The 21,580-nt window shown below is 42.3% G+C and overlaps 1 protein-coding gene across 1 annotated transcript; it reads left to right on the top strand.

Annotated features, from left to right (window-relative positions):
• Positions 1 to 2,522: 2,522 nt before the first annotated feature.
• Fnta (farnesyltransferase, CAAX box, alpha) lies at positions 2,523 to 20,616 on the top strand. Its single transcript, XM_040731803.1, has 9 exons — positions 2,523 to 2,762; positions 4,773 to 4,858; positions 8,244 to 8,358; positions 10,254 to 10,358; positions 11,849 to 11,975; positions 14,500 to 14,648; positions 18,354 to 18,416; positions 19,625 to 19,796; positions 19,997 to 20,616. Exons 1-9 carry the CDS (start codon positions 2,560 to 2,562, stop codon positions 20,111 to 20,113), a joined length of 1,137 nt encoding a protein of 378 aa, XP_040587737.1. The 5' UTR covers positions 2,523 to 2,559; the 3' UTR covers positions 20,114 to 20,616.
• Positions 20,617 to 21,580: the final 964 nt, after the last annotated feature.

The raw sequence follows: 21,580 nt of genomic DNA on the forward strand, positions 1-21,580 counted from the left end.
TTCAGGGTTTTCTGTTGTTGTTTCGAGACAGGAGTTCTCTGTGTAGCCCTGACTATCCTGGAGCTTGCTGTGTAGACCAGGCTGGCCTAGAACTCACAGGGATCCACCTGCCTCTGCCTCTCAAGCGCTGGGATTAAAAAGGCGTGTGCCACCATAGTGTAGCCCTACTGACTGACCAATAGCTGAACAGGTAGAGGTCCGGTGGGACTGGCAGACAAAAGGAGAACTCAAGAAGAGGAGGAGGAGTGTTGGGACTCAGAGCCGAACCAGCTAGACTGAGGGCATTTTTGCATCAGCTAGCCTGTCTCACTAGCTCTCAGAAAACCTTAAATGATTTCAGATCAGCTTAAAGTCCTTCAGGACAACCCTATTCTTTGGCTGCAACAGTGCTCCAAAATTAAAGAGGCCTAGTCTCCTGACTACTGCTAAGGGTGGGATGTGTGCTCTCCTCTGGGAACAATGATGCTTCCACACTAACAAATCACCGAAAAAGCCAAACTGATTCAAGATGGCGAACAGTCAGGATGGAGACCAGATAAAAAAAGTTCAATGATAAACCTCCTCCTGTGGATGGGATTTTTGGTTCTCTCCCACTTGGGCTCCCCCCATCACTCCTTTTGTATCAAACTCACACGTTTTTACCCTGTTTCTTAAACGTTGTACAGAAATTCCTCCTGGATCAGGTCACTGCCATCATTGGGTCCACTTTAGGACAATGGCTATCCTGGCTAGGTTCCCTACGGGGTCCCCTAATCTTGGATCCTTCCAATGAATTGTTTTCAAGGGTTCCTCTAGGAGCGCATGACTGCAATTGATTCACCACAGTAGATGAAATGAAAACTCTACTGCTACATAAAATCAAACGAATTAATGACCTCTTAGATTCTGGGGACACATAGGAAGCAGCCAATGAGAGAGTAACCTACATCCCCCTTTTAAAATCTATCCTCAGTGTATAGAGTGAAGGCCTTATGATACTTCAGGTGGGCTGAGAAACCCAGGACAGGGAAGTTGATTTGACTTTTAACACCTGAGGCTGTTGAGATCCAGAAAACCTCTGCTAGAGTCCCATACCAACCTCTGTTGGGATCTACCACTGTGAGACCGCAGGGGAACAGACCTGCAGATTGGAGATGGGATCTTCAATCCCCAAAGCTCCATTTTCTGCTCTATAAAGACCTCCAAGGATCCACTGTCACCCTCCATTTTTCTAATTAAAGGACAATCTGCTTCTAAAGACATCAGTCTCCTTCTTTTATTTCCACTTTGCCTCCATCAATCCTGATTGAAGAATCCTCCCTAGAACATACTGTGACCCGGAACTTTGATTTTTGCACTGCTGCAAGTGAATATGATGCCTAATTGGTAGTGCATATTTATTAATTGAATGCAGCTATTCTCTGACATTTACAAAGGTGCTTCCCTTTCCTGTAACATACTAACGTAGTTGAGTATTACTTGCTCAGAATGCAAACTTAATTTCTAAAGGCAAAACCCCTGGATTCATAAAACTGTGGGTTTTATAAACTCCTACATAGAAAAAAAAAAGGTGTAATGTGTGAAAGAATATAAAGGCCCTTTCAGGGTTAAAGCGGAACCCTGAGGGGGGGGTGCTGGTTGTGTGCTTTGAGTAGTTCCTAACACTCCTCAGACAGTCCAAAGGAAGGGAGCTGCTGGGGGCTGGAAAAGTAGCTGGGTAGTAGAGCACATGTGGGGAAATGGGACCAGTCAAAGAAACACACCCTGGTCCTGCAACCAGAGCCAAATCCTGTGCAACCAATCCTCAAGCAGGAGCTCTAGCCAATCTGAGATCAGCATTAAAATCTGACCAATCCCCACCCTGAAAGCCCTATATAAACCCTGTGCTTGTTCAGCTTGTGGCTGTTGGTGCTACCGGGCTGTGCAGCCACTCTCCTGGATTCTTCCCTCCCAATTCGGTGAGCTTTGGGTGAAGACCTTCTTTTGCGCCAGAGCAGAGGCCACCCTGGGTAGGGCAGAGCGAGCAGCGCTGTAACACTTCTACTGGGGAAACCATCCCCTGGCAGGGCGGAGTTGTAGCTAAGCTTACTGCAACCTGTGGTAGTCCTTGGCTCCCGAGCTCCAGGATACCTTTCCGTCTGAGCTGTGTGACACTCAGTATTCTGTGGCTCCTGAGCTCCAGGATACCTTTCCATCTGAGCTATGTGACAGTCAGACTCCCCATCCCAATCCGTCCAATAACACATGCCTAGCATGTGTAACTCTTAGGTTCCATCCCGAGTGTTGAAAAGGAAACAAAAGCAAATCAATAAAGAAAAGTTACCGGAAGAAGGAAATAACAGCTAATTCTTAAGAGGCATGTGAAAGCCTCTACGAAGACCTACAGTGTGGGAAGGGACCCTAGAGCCGGGGCAGCGAGTACAGTAGATAGACTGGCCAGGACTGGCCTCCAGGCCGGGCCCTCTACACCACGCCTCTATGGTAGGTCCCTAGGAACCGGAAGTAGGCCACGCCGGGAGCGGGGCGGGCCGCGGAGGGGGCGGGGCCTCCACCACCACCTCGGCTGCGGACGGAGGCGAGATGGCGGCCACAGAGGGGGTCGGGGAATCTGCGCCGGGAGGCGAGGCCGGACAGGCAGAGCAGCCGCCGCCGCCCCCGCCTCCTCCGCCGCCAGCGCAGCAGCCGCAGGAAGAAGAGATGGCGGCGGAGGCCGGGGAGGCGGCGGCGTCCCCTATGGACGACGGGTTTCTGAGCCTGGACTCGCCCACCTATGTCTTGTACAGGTAACGCCCTCCCGCGGGCCGCGGCGCCGGAGGCCGGGGCTGAGGTGCGCGCGACGCCGCAGCCGGGCGGACGGGGGCGCCCTCCGGGTGGGCTCAGCGCCCCGGGTGCGGGCAGGCTGCGGTGACACTTCCGCGATCCCGCAGCGCTGTCCTGAGGCCGTAGCCGCCCGGCCTCAGAAGGGAGCGCGTTTGAATGCTGGCTGCGGGGTGATTCGAGTTGAAAGGACCACGCCGGCTCTGGAGACGCGCTACCAGCGCTCGCATGCCGTGGCTGCAGCGACCGGAGAGAACTTTCTCGCCTCTGCCTCGTCTTTGCCACCGCCTGTGCTCATCCCTTCCGTTCTTTCCCTGCCCGCGTTCCCCGCTCCTTGTCAGAAAGAACTTGCTGCCTCCTGCAGTCCTACCTAGACCCTTTAGATGGCTCGTTTGCCGTGCTTTCATGAATGAGTAGGGAAAGGCGTTATGCAGAGGCTTCTGCAGTTTGGTTGTGGGGTTCCATAACTTTCAGAACTTTTCTGTGATTTGTGACTTTAGACAGCTGGGTCTGGTTTCCGAAGGACCGGATGGCGGTGTTTTCCATGCCCTCTGCAGGTTATAGGTCTTAGATAGGAGATCATTCTTTCTCCTGTATTCTTACATAAGGAATGCAACTTCAAGGTTAACTGTATGCCACAAATCTCTGCCGTCAGTAGCTGTTTAGTATAAAGAAGAGAATAGAGGTAAAGGATGGTCACACCGGGCAGTTCCTGGAAATTCGAAGTGTCTGACGTTTCCTTCATACTGTTGTTTTGAGGCTGCTCCCTGGGTTGTTTAAATGCTTACAGTATGCTAGACATATTTTAAGTACTCGTTTATCTGTTACTCATCCTCAAAATAGCCTTCTAAACTTGACCGGTGATAGTGCCTTCATTTTATATACGAAGAAACGGACATCGGGGAGATTAGTTTTTAATGTCACACAGAAGGTTATAAAGCTAGTATTGCAGTTTAGGCAGTTGTCAGAGTCCATAGCCTTCTCACACCTCATGCCTGTTAGGCAAGCCTCTCACCACACCTCAGACCCTCACTCTGCCAAGGACCACTGGAGTCACCCTCTGGTATACAATAAATGAGAGAGAGAGAGAGAGGGAGGGAGGGAGAGAGAGAGGGAGAGAGATGGAGAGAGAGGGGGAGAGAGGAGTCTTGGGACATCACCCCTAGGACTTTGTACATGCGTTTCACCTCTTGAGATATATCCCCAGCCCTTTGAGTTTAAAATGTTACTTGCTAGTAAAATTCAGGTTTTTAAAAATACTAACTCCTGATCATTACTAAATGAATGAGTGAGACTGGTTTTTGAGTTAAAACTTGCATGCTTTCTGGAAGACCACGTTTTACCACACCATACATTTGAAATTGTTGATTTATTAACTTTTTAAAAAATATGTACTTTTTGTGTATGTCTGTGTTCCTGGGCATATGCCTGTGCTCATGTGCCTTCAAGAGCCCTTGGAGGTCAAAAAAGGGCATATATTTCCTGGAACTAGAGTTACAATTTCAAGTCTTCATGTGGGTGCTTCAAACTGAACTCTGGCCCACTCTGCAAAACAACCAGTGCTTTTAACTGCTGAGCCATTTCTCCTGACCCTTATTTTTCTTAATTCAAAGATGATTTCATTTTACTTTTGTTTGTTTGTTTTGAGACAGGGTTTCTCTGTGGCTTTGGAGTGTGTCCTGGAACTAGCTCTTGTATACCAGGCTGGCCTCAAACTCACAGAGATCCGCTTGCCTGTGCCTCTAGAGTGCTGGGATTAAAGGTGTGTGCCACCAATGCCCGGCTCCCGTTTTACTTTTAAAAGTTTGATATGTGAAACAAAGTGGCAGAGGTTGGCCTGAAAGAATCCAATAATTACATGAAAATCTCTAAGTTACGTGTGAATGCGTGACCGTCGCCATTTAAATCAACAGCACTAGAAGTGCTCTTCTTCTAAAGTGTTTGAGTGTAACGATGGGGAATGTGTCTGCTTTCAGGGACAGGGCAGAATGGGCTGATATAGACCCAGTACCACAGAATGATGGCCCTAATCCAGTGGTGCAGATCATCTACAGTGAAAAGTGTAAGTTCATGTTTACTAGGAAATTCTGTAAGTTTAACTTCTAACAAGGTGAAACTTAGCAACCATACAGCAAGAAAAGTTGGAGATTTTTCTTTAATGAGAATCTGAGTTACTTTTGGTGAGTTAATGTTATTTTCTTTGTTATTTGTCTTAATATTTTGTTCAAGGAATGTAGATATCCTAAGTAATGAACGTTACATTATAATACATAACAGCTCTTATATGGTTTGCTCTTAATTTACATTTATAGTATAACAAATGAGTTACTGTTTTATTTAGGATAAGCTTTAGTTGCTCAAGTACCAGCATTTAAAATGTATTTTAGCTCTGTACTGTTAGCCTCAGTTGAAATGTGTGCACTGATATTTTCTTTGACAAAGTAGCCCTTTCTTACCATGAAAGTGAACTTTTTTGTAAATAGGAGATCATACAAATGTTGATTGTTCTTCTAGGAAAGAGTCCATAGATGAAATGAAATGCTGTTTTTGGAATTTTACATGTTTTTATGTTCACATATGTATATATATTTTTCCCTCAGTTTATTCTTTGTTTTCTAAGGTCATTCCTTTTTGCAAAAAACATTTATTTGTTCATTTGGATTACTAAATTATGGTAAGATAGGTTTGAAAAGGAAAAACAATGGTATGGAGATTGCCATATGTCAAGTATGAAAATGTAGCACCAAACAGCATGTCATACTGGTATAGAGGAAAGGGGTAAGCACTGAAGGCGAGTCACAGTGTCTATGAGGCAGGCCTTGCTATGTGATGGGAAGCCATGTTCCATGCTTTTATCAATGGCTTCATTCTGTTGGCTCTGCAGTTAGTCAAAAACATAATCATATCACTATCTTCTATCTTAATGAGCATGAAAATGAATTAAAGATGAATTAGTGGTCTGAAATAAAAAGAAGCTATACACAAGTCTAAGAGAGTACTCTTTGGGTAACAATGTAGCTCTGGTATGTGCAAGACCCCTGGATTTGATCCCTAGCAAAACAACAAGCAGATTGCCTCTGGTCAAGAGACATTGTCAGCCATCTGTAAACAGGATAAGCAAAGAAAATAATACTTAGTTTATTGTAATGAAGGCATTAGTGAGATTAGATATAAAAATACTCTTAAGGAAAATTTCAGAGTACAACTATATGAGAATGTTTTCTGAAATATCTCCATATATTTTATTTTTAGAAGAAATAGAAATATTTACACAGAAATGTTTACCTCACTAGTATTAAAAAACATGTAAACCACAACTTTTTCAGATTTGTAACGTTTCTTGGGGGCAGGAGGAGACAGAGTCTCACTTTAGCCCTGGCTGGCCTAGAACTCAGCTGTGAAGATCTGGCCTTGAACTCACACAGATCCACCTGCCTCTGCATCCTAAGAACTGGGTGGAGGTATTTCCTCAGTTGAAGTTTCCTGCTTCCTAGATATCCCTAGCTGTGTCAAGTTGACAAAAAAGCAACCAACACAATAAATTAAACCTATCAAAATTGAAAGATAAATATACCAAAGTTTAAAACTTACACAGTTGCAGAACTATAAATTGAAAAGCAAACAACATTGTGAGAAAAGATAAAAAGCAGGACTGATAATCAAAATTTGGAACTATTAGACAAGAATAAGGAGAAAACGTTAAAAAAAATGAACTAAAGATGGGTGTTGGTGGTGCGCGCCTTTAATCCCAGTGCTTGGAAGGCAGAGGCAGGCGGATCTCTGTGAGTTCAAGGCCAGCCTGTTTACTGGCTTCAAAAAAACAAAAAAAAAAACTGAAAAGCCACAGAAAATGAAAGTCAATTGACCATTATTAAATAAATGTATTATTATTAAGGATAAAAGATATAAATGAAATAAGAACTTACTTAGACCTATAAATAAAGTGATGTCTAAAGTTGAAATTGCCTTAAGCTCCATCCATGATAATGGCACATAGGTTTTTTTGTTGGTTGGTTGGTTTTTAGTTTTTGAGACAGGGTTTCTCCATAGCTTTGGAGGCTGTCCTGGAACTCACTCTGTAGACCAGGCTGGTCTCAAACTCACAGAGATCCTCCTGCCTCTGCCTCCCAAGTGCTGGGATTAAAGACATGTGCACCACTGCCTGATAATGGCACATAGTTTTCAAATGGCTAGCATTTTTGGAGAACAGTGCAACGCAGCTGTAAAAATTAGAAAGTACTCAGGCCTTATAACTGGATGCTAAAGATTTTTTTTTAAGATTTACTTTTATATAGATGACTGTTTTTATTTGTATGTGTGCTTGTGTACCACAGGCATGCATTGTCCAAGGAGGCCAGAAGATGGCATAGAAACTCTGGAACTGGAGTTATAGAGGGTTGTGAGCTGCTATGTGGATGCTGGGAACCAAGCCCAGGTCCTCTGTGGGAGCAGCAAGTGCCCTTACCTGCTGAGCCATGTCTAATACGTGCTGTCACATGGTATAAGGGAGGTGCCACAGAGACGGAGTGTAGACGAAGGAAGGACCACATGAGGCAGCTCATAACCACCTCACTCCAGCTCTAGGGGCTCTGGCACCCTCTTCTGGCCTCCATGGGTACCTGAGTACACACAATCGCACTAAATAAAAATAAAAATAACTCTGTTTTTAAAAAGCTGTGTGCCAAGGGTTAAAGCGCATGGGCTTTGGAGTCTGACCACCTGGCTGAAATTCTGGCATGTTCTTACTGGACTTCTATTCAAGAGTACATACTTAACCTCTTTGTAGTCAGCACCCATGGAAAATGTAAGTGAGGACAGTGAAAGCAACTATTTTAGAGAGTGAGTGAAGTTTTTGCATACACGCTAGTACAGTGTTTGGCTCATAGTCAGCACCAGGAATATCAGTTGTTAAAATATGCAGCCATTTTTAAAGCAAGATCAAGGAAACCACCTGTATATCTCAGAAGTAGATTAAAAATAAAATGTAAGAGCTATGTAACCATTAAGAAAATTAGATCTGTTATAACATGAATTTTACATAAGGTACTTCGGGAGATTTAGTTTGGCATTAACCTATAATACATGTGGTGAGCATGATTAGACTTGTATAGCTCATGCATTGGGTCTGTGACATTGAGTATTGTCTGAGTGGCACTCAGGGTCATTTGCCTCTGCTGACATGGCACATGACTGTAACCCTAGCTGTTGGGAAGCAGGAAGATTAGGAGTTCAAAGTGAGCCACAGTTATATAACAAGTTTGAATCCAGTGTGGTATATATGAGATACTATCTCAAAAAAATTAATATAATAATAATAAAATGGCCCAACCACCCAACTATTTTAGTTCCTGCAACTAATAAATACATGTGGGTGTAACGGGGTTTTGAGCTGTGGTGCCAGTGTTAAACAGAAGTGGCCCTTATGTATGTGTGTGTTCTGCCTCCAGTTAGAGATGTTTATGATTACTTCCGAGCTGTTCTGCAGCGTGATGAGAGAAGCGAACGAGCCTTTAAGCTCACCCAGGATGCTATTGAGTTAAATGCAGCCAACTATACAGTGTGGTAAGTAATAGAATCCATTAATAGCCACTGCTAGCAGGGCTCGTATTTGAGTCCAAGTGACGCCTTTTTTTAACTGAATTTTAATTTCCATCAAAACAATTCACATATTTGTCTTAAAGTCTGTTGAATGAAAAATAACAATCTCTGACCCATTCTTTTGTGCCACCAGAGTTCCATTTTCTTCAATTAACTTCTCTGTACCAGAAAACACTGTGTTACTGTTTGGTTCTTTTTGCATTGTCAACATAATTCTTTCTGTGAAAGCTGCAGAGTTCACTGCACTTCTTTCTATAACAGATGAGTTATGCTTCATGCTATCCATGTTTTGTAGTATAGTCCTTCAGTGGGTTGCTGAAGTGGTGTTTTGTTTTAACGTGTTTAACTTGTATTTATTTGTGTCCATGTATGTACAACGCACACACACATCACAGCACCCTTTGGGAGTCACTTCTTCCTGCCGTGTGGTTTTGGGGATTGAACTCAGGTCTTCAGGCTTGGTGACACCAGCCCTGTTCTTGTTGTTCAAGACAAGGTCTATAATAGCCCAGGTTGACCTTGAACTCAGCAGGTCACTGAGGATGACTTTGATGCTACTGTATCCACCTCTTGGGTGCTGAGATTCCAGCTATGTGCCCCCATGCCCAGTTCCATGCATGCCAGACAAACATCCTACCTATTGAGGTGCATATCCAACTGAGATTTCTGTTTTTATTTGGTTTAGTTTCCTATGTGCCAATAAGTAATTCTTCTCCTAGACTCCGTGACATGTAAATATTTCTTTACTATTGAATATGTTATACTCTGGTATCTATTCGGGCTGTATAAATCTTGTCTTTTACTATTTTTTGCTTTTTAATGAAAAACAAAAGACTAAAAGATCTGAAGGTGTCATAATGTAGACCAAGCAGGTCATAAACACAGCAATCTGCCTGTCTGTGCACACATGCACCCTGTCCCCAGTATTAGGATTAACCACCACACCCAACTGTTTTTCTTGAATTAGTTTCTTATTTTATAGAGTATATCCTTGAGTAGAAGAACACTTAGAAAAGATTGTGTGGATAAAAATGTTTGACATGGGGCTGGAAAGATGGTTCAGAGCACTTTTTTATTTGTTTGTTTGTTTGGTTGGTTTTGGTTTTGGGGTCTTGAAAACAGGGTTTGTCTGTGTAGCCTGGCTGTCCTGGAACTTTATCTGTATACCAGGCTGGCTGAAACTTGGGACTCTACCTGCCTGTGCTTTCCAGGTGCTGGGATTAAAAGCATGTGCCAGCATGCCCTGTAGAAAGACTTACTTTATTTGTAAGTAGCATTTTTGTGGTAGTCCTATAACTGCAATATCTTGAAAATGTTTGTAATATAATTAATTATTATATAATGCATGTATACAAACTATTCCTTAGAATTATAGAATGCCGGGCCGGGCAGTGGTGTTGCACGCCTTTAATCCCAGCACTTGGGAGGCAGGGGCAGGCGGATCTCTGTGAGTTCGAGACCAGCCTGGTCTACAGAGTGAATTCCAGGACAGCCTCCAAAACAATACAGAGAAACCCTGTCTCGTAAAACCAAAAAAAAAAAAAAAAGTATGGAATGCCAGGACCATAGTATTACCTGAAAATAACATTTTAGTTACTTTTCTTCCCATTCGTTAAAGCTCAAAACTTTTCATTTGTTGTGTGCTTCTCTGTTTATACATGAAATGCTTGATTCTTTCAGTTCTAGATGTATGAGTTTGGACAATTGTAAGCTCTTAGCTTGCTAAATTATTGACTGTGTAAAATAAGTACCAGACTATTGTCTATGTATTGTATTATTGTCTTGTAGCTTTATTCGATACTTTTTGCTAGGCAGCTTGTTTGGAGTAACAGAGTCTGAATGCTTGTGTTTTGCTATAGGCATTTTCGGAGGGTTCTCTTAAGGTCGCTTCAAAAGGATCTGCAAGAGGAAATGAATTACATCACTGCAATAATTGAGGAACAGCCCAAAAACTATCAAGTTTGGTAAGAGGAAAACAGGAAGAATGTTGTCACTTTGAATAGATTTGACACTGGGAGCTGAGATTTCTTTATCAAGTTTGTACTTTACGTTCAAACTATTACCTGCCTCGTAGGATTATAAAGTGTTTTCGGGTTTTTGTTTTGTATTTTCAAGATAGGGTTTTCTGTGTAGCTTGCAAGCCTGTCCTGGCAGCGTTGTAAGTTGGCCTCAGGAGCAGCCAGCACTGCTAGAGTGGGAGAAATCTGAAAATCGTTGTCTAGTCAGTATAAAATAACTTTTTTATATTTGATACTGTATTCATTTAACTAGAGATGCTTATTAGTCTTGAGGATACAGAGAAACTAACAGTAGTCTACAGTTGAGAGTGAATAACAGAACCAGTTTATTTTAGGAGCATTGTGAACAACAAGATGATAGGAATTTCCATAGGATGCTTTTGTAGCAGTTCATTCCATGAGGCAGCATGGTTTGTAAGGTAGGAATTTTTATGGTGGGGAGAGCAGAGAACAAAGCAGAAAGGGAAAAGGGAACTCGTGTCCAGACATCCCCTGCAAGGGCACATTCACAGTGACCTAACTTTCACCAGGGAGCAGGGCACTGACAACAGAAAGAAAGGACTAGAGTTTGGGTAATACTCATCAAAGAGACTGTACCTGAGAAGCAGACACCATTGCCACTCTTAACTGCGTGCTGTGTGTGTGTGTGGGGGGGGTTGTGAAAAAAAAGCCATGCGGATTTTTTTAAAGATCAGTATTCAGTACATTTCACACACATGCATATGTATATGTACATAGCGTGTAAATCAGAGGCCTTTCTAGACTATTGACAGGTATGTGTTACCACAGTGATTCTGGTTTTTCCTAGTCATGTGGGGATGGTACCAGAGTGTCACACATACTAGGCAAATGCTCTAGCATTGAGCTAACTACTAAGCCTCATGGTGCATTTTAGAATCTTAGGTGTGTTTAAACTTTTTAGAGTAAGGAAGACTGAAAATGGAACCCAGTATAAAATACAAGTCTTTTTCTAACACAGAAATTGGCCTTGTGACAAAGTGTAGCTTGTCCTAGTTATATATTTTCTAGGTCAGAAGTAAGTAAATTCTGCTAAAAACTAGTAGAATGAAAAGTCACTTGTATGGTAACATTTTGAACATAGTGATATCTGACTAGTTTTAAGTAGAGAATCTTTAGACTGGGTGGACTAGTATTACATCTCTCATTCATCTATATGCAATGCTTCAGAATTCCTGAACGAAAGTCCTAGGCTGTGAAAAGATTAGTGTACTTGCAAGTCTGGTTTGAGAGAAGTCATCCTTGTATACGTCTGTCACTGTCTGTCCCTCTCAACTCCCAGTGTGCTGGGCTTGTCTTGCGAGCAGTTTTGAGAATGTGTACGTCTTTAATGCCCTCTTGCATCACCTGGTGCAGCACCTGTAGCCGATGTGTCAGTTCTGAGTTGACCCACGCTTTCCCCTTTTTTCTTTGGACAGGCACCATAGGAGAGTATTAGTGGAATGGCTTAAAGATCCCTCTCAAGAGCTTGAGTTCATTGCCGACATTCTTAATCAGGATGCAAAGAATTACCATGCCTGGCAGCATCGACAGTGGGTCATTCAGGTATTACCTTTCTTAGCGTTTAAGTGTGCAAAGGAACAGAACACACGTGGGTAAATGCACATATAATTAGACACCTGATAAGATGCTTGGACCCTGCCATCCTTCATGTCAGTCACCTTTATACTCTCTATGGATGTGAGACTGGTCTCATTATGTAGCTCTGGCTGTCTGGAACTCACTAGACCAGGCTAGCCTCAAACTCAGAGGTCCACCTGCCTCCGTCTCCTGAGTGTTGAGATTAAAGATGTGTGTTCCATGCCATCACGGTTTTTAAAAATTTATTTTAAATTTCTTCATATTTACTTGGGGGGATACAACTATTCAGTATTTGCATCTTTTAAAAGTCATTTGTAGGTAAACAGAGTGTCATGTTGATCAAGCTGGCCTTGAACTTGCTGTGTAGCTCAAGGTGATCTTGACTTTCGGCCTTCCTGCCTTTGCTTCAAGTCTGGGATTCCAGGAATGACCACTACATCAGTTTTATGTGCTGCTAGGGACTGAGCCCAGCGCTGTGTGCATGCTGCGCAGTCTACCAGCTGAGCTACACCCCGAGTCCTAGTAGTTTCATCTTTATTGAAAGATGTGATCTGGTTTTGTAAGGTGGGTATAGTAATTTCATACTTGTAATCCCAGCACTCAGGGAGGAAGAGGCAGGCGGATCTCTTTGTTTGAGGCTACCCTGGTCTGCATAGCAAATTGTAAGCCAGACAGAGTGAAGAGAAAATTGTGGTTACATAAAACTGTGTCACACACAAACAGACACCCATGTCTGCCTACCTACCACAACAACTTAATACATACAGTATTACCAGTATCACTGAAAACTACCTCGTGTAGTATGATTTTACTGAATTGTCAGAGGTCCCAAATGACAGGAGTCCAAGAGACATTTAGTTTATATTGTAGCTTTTAAGTTCCTATAACTAAAGTTTCTTCTATTTTAGCATTCCATATGTATGGTTTTATGTTTTTTCTATTTCTACATTCAAAATGTATGGTTTTATGTTTCCAACCCAATTTTTAGGAGGCAAGATTATTTTCAACTATAATAGGAGACAAGTGAATTCTGAAAGCTGAAGAAAATGTTGTTTTCATGCAGAATAAAATGGGAAGAGATGCTGTGTCCTCTCGGGTGTGGTGACACATGCCCGGCACAGCACATGGGAAACAGGAGCAGGAGGATCAGGAGCTCAAGGCCAGCCTGGGCTGCATAAGACCCTGTCTCAAACAAAAAATGGGAAAAAGAAAGAAGATTGTTATCTTCAGTTTGAAAGTGAGACAGTCACATCCTTGGAATCTTGTGAGAGAACAAGCTGAAGAGAAGGCTCAGGGGTTAAGAGCACTGGCTGCTCTTGCAAAGACTAAATTTGGTTCCCAGCTCCCACACAGCAGCTCACAACTGTCTGTAACTCCAGTCCCAGGGGATCTGATGCCGTCTTCTGGCATCCATGCATGGGGTACACAGACACGCATGCAGGCAAAACATCCATACACGTAAGATTAAAAATGAAGGAAAAATAATCACAAATAAATGATGTAGCAGTGTTTCTCAAGCAGTGCGGCTTGGGCATAGTCGGCAGTATTTGGGAGTGCCTACTGTTATGGCCCACATGAACAGCACTCACCTCTATTCATCAGCACAGAGTTTTTCACCAAAATGCTCTCCTAGTTTCTTATTTTCAATGGGACTTTTAAAATCAGAAGCCAGCTTACTGAAATTCTTACTCTTGCTAGTGTAGAGTAAGAGATAAAAATGCATTACCTGTTTTGAAATGCCTAAACCATAAAGTAAAACTTTAATACAATACAATTGTGTGTATTTCTCTACGTGTATTTTAATGTAATTTTATCATGTATTTGCTTTTAAAACTTTACTCTCTCATATTTTGTTTTGTTTTTGAGACAAGGTTTCAATTGTAGCCCAAGGTTTCCCTGAACTCCTGATCCTCCTGCCTCGGTCTCTTGAATGCTGGGATAACTAGTATGTGCTCCCACTCCTGCCTACATACACATTTTGTAATACTGCTCTTTATTTTATATATATATATATATATACATTAATTTACGTGCTCATAAAGTTAGTCTTTTACTAGTAAGAGTGGTTATTGTTGCTTTTTGTTTGTTTTCCCATCTAAATTTTCTTTGATGACCTCTGATTGTTTAGTTTGTGTCTTTGTGGGATCTATGCTCAGTTTTTTTGTTTTGTTTTTGAGGCAGTGTCTTATATAGCCCAGGTTGAAAGTGAGACAGTCACATCCTTAGAATCTTGTGAGACCAAGCTGAAGAGAAGGCTCAGGGGTTAAGAGCACTGGCTGCTCTTGCATTTACATAGCTGAGAATGAGCTGGGATTTCTGATCCTTCTGCCTCCACTCCCTGAATGGGGGGAGCATAGACTGCTCTTCAGATATGATAACCCCCGTCTTCAGTCCTGCTTTCTTAGCTTTGCTGACATTTTGCTTGTTTGTTTGTTTTTGATGTTATAAATAGTATAACATTTCTAATTGGACTTTTTTTTTAACTTAGGAATTTCGACTATGGGATAATGAGCTACAGTACGTAGACCAGCTTCTCAAAGAGGATGTAAGAAATAACTCTGTCTGGAACCAAAGACACTTCGTCATTTCTAATACCACTGGCTACAGTGATCGTGCCGTGCTGGAGAGAGAAGTCCAGTTAGTATCGTGCTTTACTCAGATCTTCATTATTAAAAATGCGCAGGCCAGCCGGGCGGTGGTGGCGCACCCTTTAGTCCCAGCACTCGGGAGGCAGAGGCAGGCGGATCTCTGTGAGTTCGAGGCCAGCCTGGTCTACAGAGCAAGTTCCAGGACAGCCTCCAAAACAATACAGAGAAACCCTGTCTCGAAAAACAAAACAAACAAAAGAGCACATGCCTGTCATGTCTCAGCCACTCCGGTACTGCAAAGTCAAGACTTTCCCAGGTCCAGATATTGCACATTATACATGAACTTGCGTGTAATACATTTCTGTGTTGCAGTCCCTTAATTTCTTGACTTGTTATTTCTAGAGATTATGAAGAAAACCATTTTCTTAGTGCTAGAAAGTTTTGTTCTGGATCTGTTTTCACTAAATTCTGTGGATTTTAGATAGTCGTTTCCAAATGCCATGTTAATATCGTGTAAGGCTTTTGGCTGGACAAGTGTGAAGTAGCACTGCCCATTGGCTGACTATAGGTGTTGAGTGACACTCCTAGTTATAAGCAAGGATGACTCCAGACATTTCCAAATGAATCTTTTGTGACAAAATCACACTTGCATGGAAGCACATACTGAGAGATGCTGTATATAAAGCTGTAAGAAGTAGAAGATTTTAAATTGGAAAGAGTTTTATGTCGATAAACATTAATAGTCCCTCTCCTTATAACCTTATTTGTTCATTTTGTTTCATGTCTGTTTCACACTTTCAGCATGCGTAGGTGGCTTTTGTTTTGGTTTTGGCTTTAAATTTGTTTTTTTTTATATTTACTTATTTAGTTGTATGTGTATGAGTATTTTGCCTGGATATATGTCTCTGTGTGGTGTGTGTGTCCGGTGCCCATGGAGGTCAGAAAAGGGATCAGATCCCCTGGAACTGGAGTACAGAAGGTTGTGAGCCACTCTGTGTGCGCTGGTCCTCTGCAAGAGTAGCAGGTGCTCCTAACCTCTGAGCCAGCTCCCCAGCCCCTTTTTAGTTAAAGTGGGGTCTTGCTTTGTAGCCAAGTCTTGAACTCTCAGTTTCCTGAGTGCTGGGATTCCAGGCAAGCAGTGCCACACTCGAGTCTGTTCTTAACCCAAATAAATAGTGGACTTATGAAGAGAAAATGCCTGTCTGTTCATTAGGTTAGTTTTTAAAAGAACTAAAATACTGAATATAAAGCATATGGAAAGTACACTCCTGTCTCCTCGCCCTTCTGCTGTGACAGAGAAATAAGCAAGAATCGAGTTTTCCTAATTGAGACAAATTCCGTAAAGATGCAAAAAAATTGTTTTTAAAGTGTTAGTAATAGATGTATTTATCAAGAATTTATAATGTGTTAATTAGAATTATAACTGAAGAATATAGGTAGATGAGTAGATCTGATTATAGTTTGTTTACTCTTTTCCCCCTTTTATTATAAAAGTGGTATAGCATATTTATTGGAGAAAATTATACTGAGAGTTAGGTAAGTTTAAAGGGGATATAGGTTAGTTGGTAAAGCCCTTGCCTGCCTAGCATCACAGAGCGAAGGATTTGATCTCTAGCACTGCACAAAACCAAGTGTGGTGGGGTGGTACGCATCTGTATACTGCGGACTTAGGGGATGCAGGCAGAAGTTGAAGGTCAGCCTTTTCTGTCTAACTAGTTCCAGGCCAACCTGGGCTAACTGAAACCCTTACTCAAAAAATAATTAAAATTGTAAAAAGAATGAGCTACAATTATATATATATCCCTTCAAGCTCTGTAAATCTATTTGCAAACATTTATGCACAATATTTTTCTATAGGTATTGTTTTTTTATATGTATGCAGGTGTTTGTTTGTGTTTGTTTTTAGTTCATGAGACAAAGATTCATCTATCACAGACTGGCTTAGAACTCAATACATGGGCTGATATGATTTTTGAACTTCTAGGACTCTGCCTCCACCTCTGAGTGCTAGAATTATAGGCCCATGCCACCACCCTGGTTTCTTTTTTGTTTCTATATAACAGCCATATTTCTGTGCAAGCATAGTCTACTGTTGTAGGCTAATTATACTTTACCTGAATTACTTGGGGCCAGTCTTGCTGAGATTTTTGAATAGTTGCATTGTGTTGTAATTTACTATTAATCATGCCTTAGACATACTTGTGACCATTTTTTATCTGAAATTTCTATTGCGTTTCTTTTTCTTTCTCTTTTTCCTTTTTTTTTCCTTTTTTGAAATAGAGTCTCTGCACTAGACTTTTCCTTTGGGGCCACCGATCAACTCCCAATCTTGACACGGAGACTTGCTATTAGTTTTGAATGCTCGGCCTTATCTTATGCTTGTTTCTTGTTAGCTCTTATTACTTAACCTGTTTCTTTTCATCTGTATTTTGCCCCCAGGCTTCTTACCTTTTTTTCCTTCTGTATATCTTACTTCCACTGCTTGTTGTTCCTGTCTGGCAGCTGCCTGGCTTCTTACCCTGTGTGTATCTCTGTCTTTCTCCCTCGTTCTCTTCTCCTGTTCTCTGAAGCCTAGATTTCTCCTCCTATTTATTCTCTCTGCCCCTCCCTCCCAGCCCTGCCTGTCCCTCTCTGCATAGCTATTGGCCAGTCAACTTTTTATTAGACCAATCAAGTGCTTTAGGCAGACAAGGTGAAACAAATGCAGCATAAATAAATGTAACACTTCTTTACATAGTTTTATAATCCATAACAAGTCTCACTGTGTAGCCCAGGCTGTTTGGAACTCACTTTGTAGACCAGGCTGGCCTTGAACTCAGAGATCTGCCTGCCTCTGCCTCCCCAGTGCTGGGACTAACAGTGTGCACCACCTCACCCAGCTCCATGCCATTTCTTTTAGCTCCTAAGATGTCAAATTTCTTAGGTATAATTTGACCTTTGATTCACCTCCCCAGGTGGCTGTGCCAATAAAAGACAAGTCACCTTCTTAGCTAATATTTACTTCAGGAAGAAAATCTTCAATATTTTTTTTTCAAAAATGTACTTAGTGGTACTGAGGATCCAATCCAAAGTAAAATCTTTTAAGACTTAGGTTTTTATTTGTGTGTGTATATGCCACCATATGCAGGTGTCTGCAGAGACCAAAGACTTTAGATCCCCTGGGACTGGGTTAACAGATGTTTGTGAGCTGCCCAATATGGATGCTGGAGACCAAACTTGGGTTCTTAGGAAGTGTTGGAAGCACTCTGAACTACCAGGCCATCTCTCCAGCTCTCCCAGAATTAAAATTAAGAAAATAAAACCCTTTTATTCTATGTATACTCATGTTTTGTCTGCAAGTATGCCTGCGTATCACATACATACAGTGCTTGGAACAGACAAAGGGCAGTCTTGGATCCCTAGGACTGGAGTTACAGGTGGTTGTGATCTGTCTGCCATGTGGGTGCTGGGGTAGACCAGGCTTGGTCTCGAACTCACAGAGATCCACAAGAGCAGTCACTCTCAACGGCTGAGCTGTCTCTCCAGCTGCATTCCTTTTTTATGGGAGGGGCAGTGTCGAGACAGGTTGACAAATGCATACTTGAGTTCTCTTATCTAGTTGGAGCTCCGGTGGTACCAGTATCCATTGGCAGGATGCAAACGAATGCCTGACAGGAGGAAAATGGGAACACACATGTTAGGTTCCATCCCTGTGTTAAAACTGTAGCTACTTCTTTATCTGTTCTTTTTAAATAATACTTTTTTTTCTGTACAGGTATACTCTGGAAATGATCAAATTAGTACCACATAATGAGAGTGCATGGAACTACTTGAAAGGGTAAGAGGCTATTTTTACTGTTTGTTTGTTTTTTTTTCCATAAAAGAACCACTAGGCTGTTGCTAGCAGCATCATGGAATGTGCTCCACAACCAGGTTCTAAAAGAATGCTCAGCGATTCCCTGTGTTGGTATGTCTAATAGTAGAGGCAGAGCATGGCCATGGCAGTCCGCAGGCACACTTGTGCCCTCTGTCTTCCCCCTTCTCACCTCTAGGGACACAGCAGTGGTTTTTAGAAGAGTACACAGGAAATGCCGGTGCATTTTAATTGTATTTACAGCTCCTCTAGTGATTTGCCTTCTAAGTGCTGAAGGCTCCAGAGTTTGTACTCTGTGTACTCCTGTGGGCTCAGTGCAGCAGGGCAGAGTAAACTTGACAAGTTACTCAGATGGGTGGCCAGCCTTTCTACTGCCAACGTCCAGTGACAAGTCTTACTCTTAAAATAAAAAGGTTTCCTAGGCCTGGCCCTTGACATGCCCCGTCACACTTGGAGGTACACCAGGACCTATGATCCCCTAAATAGTGGAAGGTTTGAAGAACCATCTCAAAAAGCAGCAGGGACATCTCTCCTGCTCTTTCTTTCTTTCTAGCTTTAAGAAAGGCTCTTGGGGCTGGAGAGATGGCTCCATGGTTAAGAGCACTGACTGCTCTTCCAGGGGACCTGGATTCCATTCCCAGCACCAACATGGCAGCTCACAATTGTCTGTAACTCCAGGACCCAACACCCTCACACGGACCTACATACAGGCAAAACACCAATAAAACAAAAATAAGTAAATAAAAGAATTCTTTTAATTGTGTGTCAAGCAGTTTAAAGCTTTTTAAAGTGATCTCATTTCTACCAGACTGTTTTCAGGCCATGAAGCTGAAGGTGACCTTGAACTTCTTATTCTCTACCCCACTTTCCAATGTGGAGACTGTAGGCTTGCATCACCATTCCTCTTTATGTGGTGCCTGGGACTGAGCTCAGGGCTTTGTGTATGCTAGGCAAGCACCCTGCCAACTGAGCTACATTCTCAGGACAGCTTATTTTCAATTAATGTCACTCCACTTTAAGTCACCGTCGATAAGGCCCACATAATTTAAAATTCTTTTTTTTTCCCCAGCCTCATTTGTTCCTAACAGATCTTCCCTTGCTTTTGTCTCGGGACTTTCTTTCTCCTTCTGTTTGTGTGTGCTCTTTAAGAATGGAGTTTTGTTTTGTTTTAGGATTTTGCAGGATCGTGGTCTTTCCAAATACCCTAACCTATTAAATCAACTGCTCGATTTACAACCAAGTCACAGTTCCCCCTACCTAATTGCCTTTCTTGTGGATATCTATGAAGATATGCTAGAAAACCAATGTGACAACAAGGAGGACATTCTTAATAAAGCATTAGAGGTGAGTAGTGCCCATCGCCACTGCTGTTGATGCCGCTTTTCACATAGTGTCTCAGACTGTTTCTGGTTCAGGGCAGTACTGCGTCGGTAATGTAACTGTTGTAAGATATCTCATTTGCGTGTGACCTATGCTACATTGCCTTGTGCCCTTGAAGTTGAACTCAACATTTACTCAAATACATTTTTATTTTTCCTTTTCAGTTATGTGAGATCCTAGCTAAAGAAAAGGACACTATAAGAAAGGAATATTGGAGATATATTGGAAGATCCCTTCAGAGTAAACACAGCAGAGAAAGTGACATACCAACGAGTGTATAGCAGAGAGAGCGTCTGGACAAGTGGACGCCGCCTTCTCCCTACGGGCCTCTAACGCAGGAGTGTGAAATTGAGCGACCATGCCTTGCCTGTGCGCTAAAGTTGTTGCCCAGGTGCTGTTTTTAACAAGAACTAAGTATGATACTCCTGTGTGCTGATGCTGTTCAGACTAGCTCTAAGAAATGATTCTTCTAAAGCGAGGTCATTGGAGGGAGGGTGAAGAACTTGCCATAACGGAACCGCTGCTTTTGTAGTCTTACCAACATTTAATCCCGTCCCGTAGAGTCTACTCCTCTGGAAAGGTGTACGTGCAAGGCTTTGTGCTGGTAGTGACTGAAGGTCACTGTGCTATTGATTTGCAGTGACTTCAATCTTGGTGCATTAAACAGGACTGCAACTGTTGAAGAGAGCTGCTCTGCCACACTCACGGTATCTTGCTATCACCGTAACCAACTAATGCCAAAAGAAAAGTTTTATAATAAAATCACATGTATCTATAAACAGTACCGCAGTTGTTTGGTTTTTAACTCTGTACGAGGGACATCGTGTCACAGCTTAGAAAAAACAAGGAACCTAGTGCTTGGGAGGCTGCAAGTTTGAGGCTAGCCTGGACTACATAGAGAGTTTCAGTTCAGAGTGTGATCTTTAAAACAACAACAACCAAAAAAAAAAAAAAACTGAGCAAGAAAATATTGCTCTAAAACTTGTGATTGTGGTGAGGGAATGTGAGCTTGTTAAAATGGAACTTGGTCCATTTTTACTATAAGCAACAAAATCTACTCAAGATAATTTACACAGTGGATTTATTCAACAAAGATAGCTCACAGGGGGGGGGGAGGGCACGGGAGGAAGGGAGGGAATGGGAGAGGGACCTGGAACTGACTTGTGAAGCAACCTTGTTTCTTATCTAAATTTAAACTGGAAAATAAAATTAAAAAAAAAAAAGATAGCTCACAGAGTTGTTGCCTCATCTTCTAGAAGCATATCCCAAACCCATCCTATATAGTAACAACAGTTGTGCTGCCTGAACTGGACTGGGAAACTGCTGTAGGAGGAACCATGGTCCTGGCTGCCGTCTCCAGGTCTATGCCAGCATCTACGAAAGCACGCCTGCTATGTGGCAGCAAATCAAAGACTCGGTTAACTCTTGAGTGGGAAGAAGCTGCACTATAGGTGGAAATGAGCTTCCTCGATTTCCGTCTCTGCCGCTGACTGACTGCTCCTGCTGGAAATCCATAGAGTGGCTCAGCCCGGGTTTGTAGCCCAGCAGCAGTCCGTCAGGGGCTTTCAGCTAATGGATTACTGGGAAGCATTTTCTCCACGTAAATGTGGGAGGGAACTTCAAATACAGAAACTACATCACAGTGTCACTAACACTAACTTTTTTCTTACATCTTCTATCAGTGTGTGTCACCTGTAGATCTCCAAATCTCTAGTTTTATGTTTGAAATTCATCTAAAATAACTTCTC

This window comes from Mesocricetus auratus, unplaced genomic scaffold (genome assembly GCF_017639785.1).
Source record: "Mesocricetus auratus isolate SY011 unplaced genomic scaffold, BCM_Maur_2.0 Super-Scaffold_100026, whole genome shotgun sequence".
NCBI classification, from domain to species: domain Eukaryota; kingdom Metazoa; phylum Chordata; class Mammalia; order Rodentia; family Cricetidae; genus Mesocricetus; species Mesocricetus auratus.

Bases quoted from the DNA above. Each gene is read 5' to 3' on its own strand.
- Fnta (XM_040731803.1), top strand. From the start codon at position 2,560: ATGGCGGCCACAGAGGGGGTCGGGGAATCTGCGCCGGGAGGCGAGGCC. The intron at 10,359-11,848 runs GTAAGAGGAAAA...TTCTTTGGACAG, and splicing joins CCCAAAAACTATCAAGTTTG to GCACCATAGGAGAGTATTAG. The intron at 11,976-14,499 runs GTATTACCTTTC...TTTTTAACTTAG, and splicing joins ATCGACAGTGGGTCATTCAG to GAATTTCGACTATGGGATAA.